The 5577-nt window shown below is 40.2% G+C and overlaps 1 protein-coding gene across 1 annotated transcript; it reads left to right on the forward strand.

Moving 5' to 3' along the window:
• The first annotated feature begins 220 nt into the window (after positions 1 to 220).
• Positions 221 to 4801, forward strand: LOC126048983 (lymphotactin-like). The gene is made up of 3 exons (XM_049824624.1): positions 221 to 401; positions 2972 to 3089; positions 3823 to 4801. The coding sequence occupies exons 1-3, from the start codon at positions 254 to 256 to the stop codon at positions 3926 to 3928; spliced, it is 372 nt and encodes a 123-aa protein (XP_049680581.1). The 5' UTR covers positions 221 to 253; the 3' UTR covers positions 3929 to 4801.
• Positions 4802 to 5577: the final 776 nt, after the last annotated feature.

The raw sequence follows: 5577 nt of genomic DNA on the forward strand, positions 1-5577 counted from the left end.
TTAAAGGTTTCCACTACAGAACAAGAGCTCTCACTTTTTGCAGCTTGAAGTAAACCCTACTCGTAACACAGAAGCAAGTGCAACCACAGCAGGGTTTGAGCAGGAAAAGCCTTCACAGGGGGGCTAGTGAAGGATGGGTGGGGGAAAGGAGGTGGTTCTCTGTCACCAGAAAAAGTACTGCCACTCAATTTTTTCCACTTATAGTCAGCCCCCCCATGACGCCCCCAAAGTGAACACAAGAACTGACCACTGAATGACAATATATAAAATCTGTGAAAGAGGGCTGACAACAGCCACTTTCTTCTCTGCCTTGACAAAGAAGCCACCAGCAATGAAACTCCATGTTGCAGCTATCCTCGTCATCTTCTGGCTTGGTGTCTTCTCTGTGCACACAGTGAAAGGTAAGTTTACAACCCAAGAGGAAGACAGAAATTGCTCCAGATTGCACCAGAGGTCTGATGAGCAGGATTCATTCTCAGCCAGAGCTGATTCATAAGATAAAACTTGCAAGAAATCCAGATCAGAACTACAAGAAAGGCAGCTTTATGGGAGATTTCATCTGATGTCCTGTTAATCAGTGGTTGGCTTCTGCCTTAATGCAAGGAGAGATTCTGTGCCTTAGAGAGCGTAAAGGTTTCTGTGCATTATTCTCTCCCTTAAAATCATGAAATCTTGAAGACAGAATGACTTTTAATATCACTGATACCATATAGCAATGAGTTCTATAGGTTAGTAACATTTAATAAGATGTACTTTTTTCTTTTTCCAGATATACTACTTTTGTGTGTATTTTTATTATATTATTTTTTATTCATCTTTCTCTAACTATATATCCTCAATCCCTCTAATGTCCCTATTTTAAAAAGTTCTTCCAGTTCTGTATCAAATATTGCCTATTTGCTTGTTTCTAGCTAAATATTTTGGTACAGACAGGCATACTATGAACAAAAACCTCAAGGAGCAGCAATGGATTTACACAATGTCTTCTCTCTCTTCCTGATTTCACACAATTTAACCTCTTGTTTGAGACTATTTATGAGCACTGAGATGAGCCATAATTATTAGCCATGCTTTAAATAATTTTGTCTACAGTGATGTTTAGGTCTGTAACTTTTGGATTAGGCTATGCTTATCATGTGCAGCCATGAACATACACACATAAGCACATGTCATCACTATACACAATCAGATTCACACAAACAAGCACATAATCACAGAAAACACTCATATGCAAGCCATATGCAAACCCACAAAAATATGCAAAGAGAAACACACAGAAAAGGCATCTTCACAAAACCACACCAAAACCAAACTGAGACCTGCAAAGATTATGTAGCTACACACTGAGTATATTGACCTAGTGCCCCTAGAGCTAGATCATACTACATTCTCATATGTTGATTAATGCTGCTGCTGTTCATCTCGGCAACATGTGGCTTCATACCACAGACTGACGGTTTGTAATGTCATTCTCCAGGTTGTATAGTTTGCCATAAATATCACCAAGTCTGAAAAAGCACACTGAGGTGCTGTGCAAGGGATAGAAAAAGGATTCAAAAGAAGAATGATAAAGAAAAAAAAAAAAAACCCACCAGGAAAAAAAGGGTAGTTACAGATGCAGAGCAGTTTGGTTTCATTCCCAGGCTTAGAGGAGCTCTGCTGGTATTCCCTGCATGCATTCCCTGGAGATAGTTTAGTAGTAGAGAGAATATTTCCAGGACTAGTAAGGATTGCTTAACTATCTTCGAGCTCTTCAATGTCACATTTTGAAAACCAGTCTGAGTGAGGCAGTGAGATACATATTTGTAATGAGTCATCAAAAAATACATCACGTTACTCATGACTAAAGCAAGATCAGAAGAAATATTCCTTCAGGCAAACAAAATCGCAGGAATTAGTAACTCTGCCAGCACCCATGCACTGGCTATGCTACAGCTTCTCCAAAGGCTGATGTGTCTTTGCCTCAGCTATTCGAATTATTTCAAACAAAGAAAAGCTCACAGATAATGAGATTACCTGAAGCAGGTTTTATATTTAGCAAGTTGTACCTGAACAGCTGTTGGACTTTTCTCAAGCCAGTCTCTCTGTAAATTCTTTAAAAAAACCCCTCAGAATACAGCAGTATTCTGTTTGTTCCCCTCATGTCTTCCCAAACCTGTCTTTGATGGATGGGAAAAAAACAGAAACTAGCAAGCAGAGGCTTCCAGTAATGTATACATATACTCCATCTCACTTAAAAGAGCTCCCATTTTTAGTTATTGACATGTAAGGTAACAACTGCCTAGAGAATTTTACACTGATACTGAAATCCTCTTTATTAATCACCGGTGCATGTCCCTGAAATGTATAAAAATGTTGGAGGAAGGAGAGGATTAAGTAGCAATCCATTGCCTATGAAACCAGACGTACAGCAAGAGTGTACAAGTACTTAGTCTTTTTGCAGATATATCTCCCTTTCTTTCAACAGTTTCTTTTAATGCTAGTTTTGGATGTCCAGCGTGACACAAGTAGCCTTGCTTTCCTTTCCTTCACTTGGAAAGGAGGGGAAATTACTGATCTACATTCAGATGGCATTTGGAAATCTACCCAGTAAAGGTAAAGGTTCTAAGTGCTACTCCGTACGGACACTTATTTGCAGATGATGCAGACCTGATTATGAATGATGCCAAATAGCTTTTCTGCTATGGAAGCAGTGACTCCCTAGGGACAGAATGATTATACAATTGTTCGGGAGAATGGGTGAAGATTAGTATCTTAACTGAAATAGCAATAACACTTTAGAGATGGTAAAATGTATCACAAAAAAATACCTTAAGCTCTCTTGTATAACTGGTATTGTGGCTGTACATCATGAGACACTCATGTTCTAACCACAATGGAGAATCTTCTGGAATTCATAATTAAGTAACTATGGCTAAATACATATATAGTATTGACTGTCTTTGTCATTTATCTATCTTTCCCCTTCTAGGGGGCATTGCAAGTCAGTCCATGCAAAAAATCAGTTGTGTAAACCTGTCTACAGAGCAACTGAACATCCGAAAGCTTGTCAGCTATGAAAAGCAACAAGTTCCAGTAGAAGCCATCATGTAAGTATCCAGTGCACGGTTCACCTTCAGACTCATCTATCCAAACATGCCACCATCAAAAGGGAAGAAGCATCAGAAAACATTTCATGGCCCAACTCACAAAATCTGGCTAGTTCAGGTCACCCTTCCAGTTCCTCCATGAAGCAGTCACCTGGCAGCTGAGGGAGTGAGGGAAGAGGGGGTGATCCTCAAAGAGCTGGGAGATGTACGCTGCTCACAAACGCTGGCAGAAATTTCACTGAACAGCCAGATCTTTTGTGCCCAGAAAGTGAGGAAAAAAATCTCAGCAAAGGGTCAGGGTGGAGCAGTCAGAAGCACTGAGTCAAGCCCAGGGGAGAGGTCACATGGAAGAGTTTGGGGTAACTCTGCCTCCTGCTAGGAGCTGTGTTTGGTCTTTTGATCTCATGAGCATGCATATTTATCAAATCTGGGATCCGCTTCTGGGAGGTAAGCGTGCATCATGATTTCATATAAAATTGCAGAATATCAGGTATGCTCCTGTTTTTTAAATAGCAGTATACATGCACGTGACCACGTATGTTACATACCTATGCCATAAATAGGGAACTAATGCTGCTAACCGCTATTATTCCAGCTCACAACTACAAACTCTGGCAAGTGATATGATTTTACCACATTGTTCCTCATGTTCTGCATAAAAACCAAGAACAGTGAAACTGGGTTTGGAGACTGGAATTTAATGGCCACCTGGTTTGTTTGTTTCTTCCTATAGGTTTATCACCGCAAAAGGTATCAAGATCTGCGTAAGCCCCAAACTGAAATGGGTACAGGCTGCTATGAAGAAGATAGACCAAAAACGTATCACCAAAGGCAGATAATCCTGCCCTAGGCAAGCATCTAAGGGCAACTAAATGGAATCATCATCAGTGCTGCACGTAACAGAGAAGAAAGCCTTAGTATCTGCTTTTAATTCCTATTTATCAATTGGCAATAAAATCTCTGAACAAACACAAACTCACCAGAATCTGTTCATCGCTAGTTGAATGTCTGCCGACTTCTTCATTTTATAGCTGGACTCTGTTACACTGTTTATTTTCTGAAATGCTTGCTAACATTTACGTACAACTGAATGTAGATATCTTCTCATCCTTGCTGTCCTGACCAGTATGGCATTTAAGGGTAAATAGCAGATAGTTTCACATACTAGTAGGGAAGAAGAGCTCCCACAGAGCTGTAGGTCAGAATGTTCTGCATTGAGTGCTGGGTTTGAGAAGGTGCTATATAATTTAATGGTTACTCACATATATATAAGTAAATTAATCACATGCTTCAGACTATCACCTGATCAGTGCAATATTCAGAAGATGATCCTTGGGCCTTCTATTTTTATACACTGCAGTGCACTATTAGCTAGGTCCACGATGATGTAAAGATACTCTCACCAAGGGATGACCTGGAGTAATTCAGTGTAACTCTATTCAGACTTGTACTGGGGAAGACTTATCCTACCCACTGATTTCTACGAAGTTGATTCAATTTCACCCTCATGTGAGACAAACCCAAAACAATTGTTTTACTTTTTCCTTTGCTTTTCTCTAAATAAGCGAGAACAAACCAAGTCTGGAATCTGTATTTCACAAACTCACAGGAACTCCCTGCCCTAGAGAACTATGTATATGTAAATGTCCTATGTTTTTAAAATTGATACATTTTACTAAGTGAATGTTTTGAATTTTAATAAAGTTACTATAAACCTGTAATCAAATGGTACGTTTGTCTGCTTGTAAGTAATACAGATGGAGATTGTTGAAACAGGTACCAAGATGACAGCACAAATCTGAGAACTTTTGGGCAAGCTAGCTAGAGCTGACACTACTGCCAACTCATGACTCGGACTGTTCAAAAGTAATCTGATTCTGAGCTTTCCACACCATATTTCAGCTGTAAAGCCCATATTTCAGACCACACCTATTCAAAAGTTTGGGTACTTAAAAGTCAGACTTCATACAATGCTAGGATGATTGTCATGTTATCAAAAGCAGACACAGAAGAGCTCTGGGCAGCGAGAGAAAAAACCTGGCGTTTGAGGAGCTCAAGGGGTGGAGGAGAGGTATAGGCAAAGGGTTTCCAGGAATAAACTTCCTCTCATACCACCGCATGCAGGTAGCTTGCACTGCTGCTAAACTATAGGCTGTTCATCACAAATAACCTCTTAGTGATACACATGAAACTACAGCACTTCCAAACTGCACTGCTGAAATAAGATCACATTACTCAAAGCCAGCCTTCACAGTGTCCTGCTCTGGTCAAGTCTGCAGACAGAAGTTGGCTCCTTTGGCTCAGGTTTTGTCATAGCTCAGTCCTGTGTAAGGAAATGCATTTAGTTTTCACTATCCAGGACAGGTTTTAAAGCAATGCTGCTGCTCAGCCAGGGAAGAAAAGTATGACTGTATGAGTCACACTACAGAGCAGAGCCAAGGCAGGCTACTGAGCCTCCGTTATACAGGGTGATGCTTCCTTACTGAAG

Source organism: Accipiter gentilis, chromosome 21 (assembly GCF_929443795.1).
Source record: "Accipiter gentilis chromosome 21, bAccGen1.1, whole genome shotgun sequence".
Lineage (NCBI taxonomy): Eukaryota > Metazoa > Chordata > Aves > Accipitriformes > Accipitridae > Astur > Astur gentilis.

Bases quoted from the DNA above. Each gene is read 5' to 3' on its own strand.
- LOC126048983 (XM_049824624.1), top strand. From the start codon at position 254: ATGACAATATATAAAATCTGTGAAAGAGGGCTGACAACAGCCACTTTC. The intron at 402-2,971 runs GTAAGTTTACAA...TTCCCCTTCTAG, and splicing joins CTCTGTGCACACAGTGAAAG to GGGGCATTGCAAGTCAGTCC. The intron at 3,090-3,822 runs GTAAGTATCCAG...TTCTTCCTATAG, and splicing joins GTTCCAGTAGAAGCCATCAT to GTTTATCACCGCAAAAGGTA.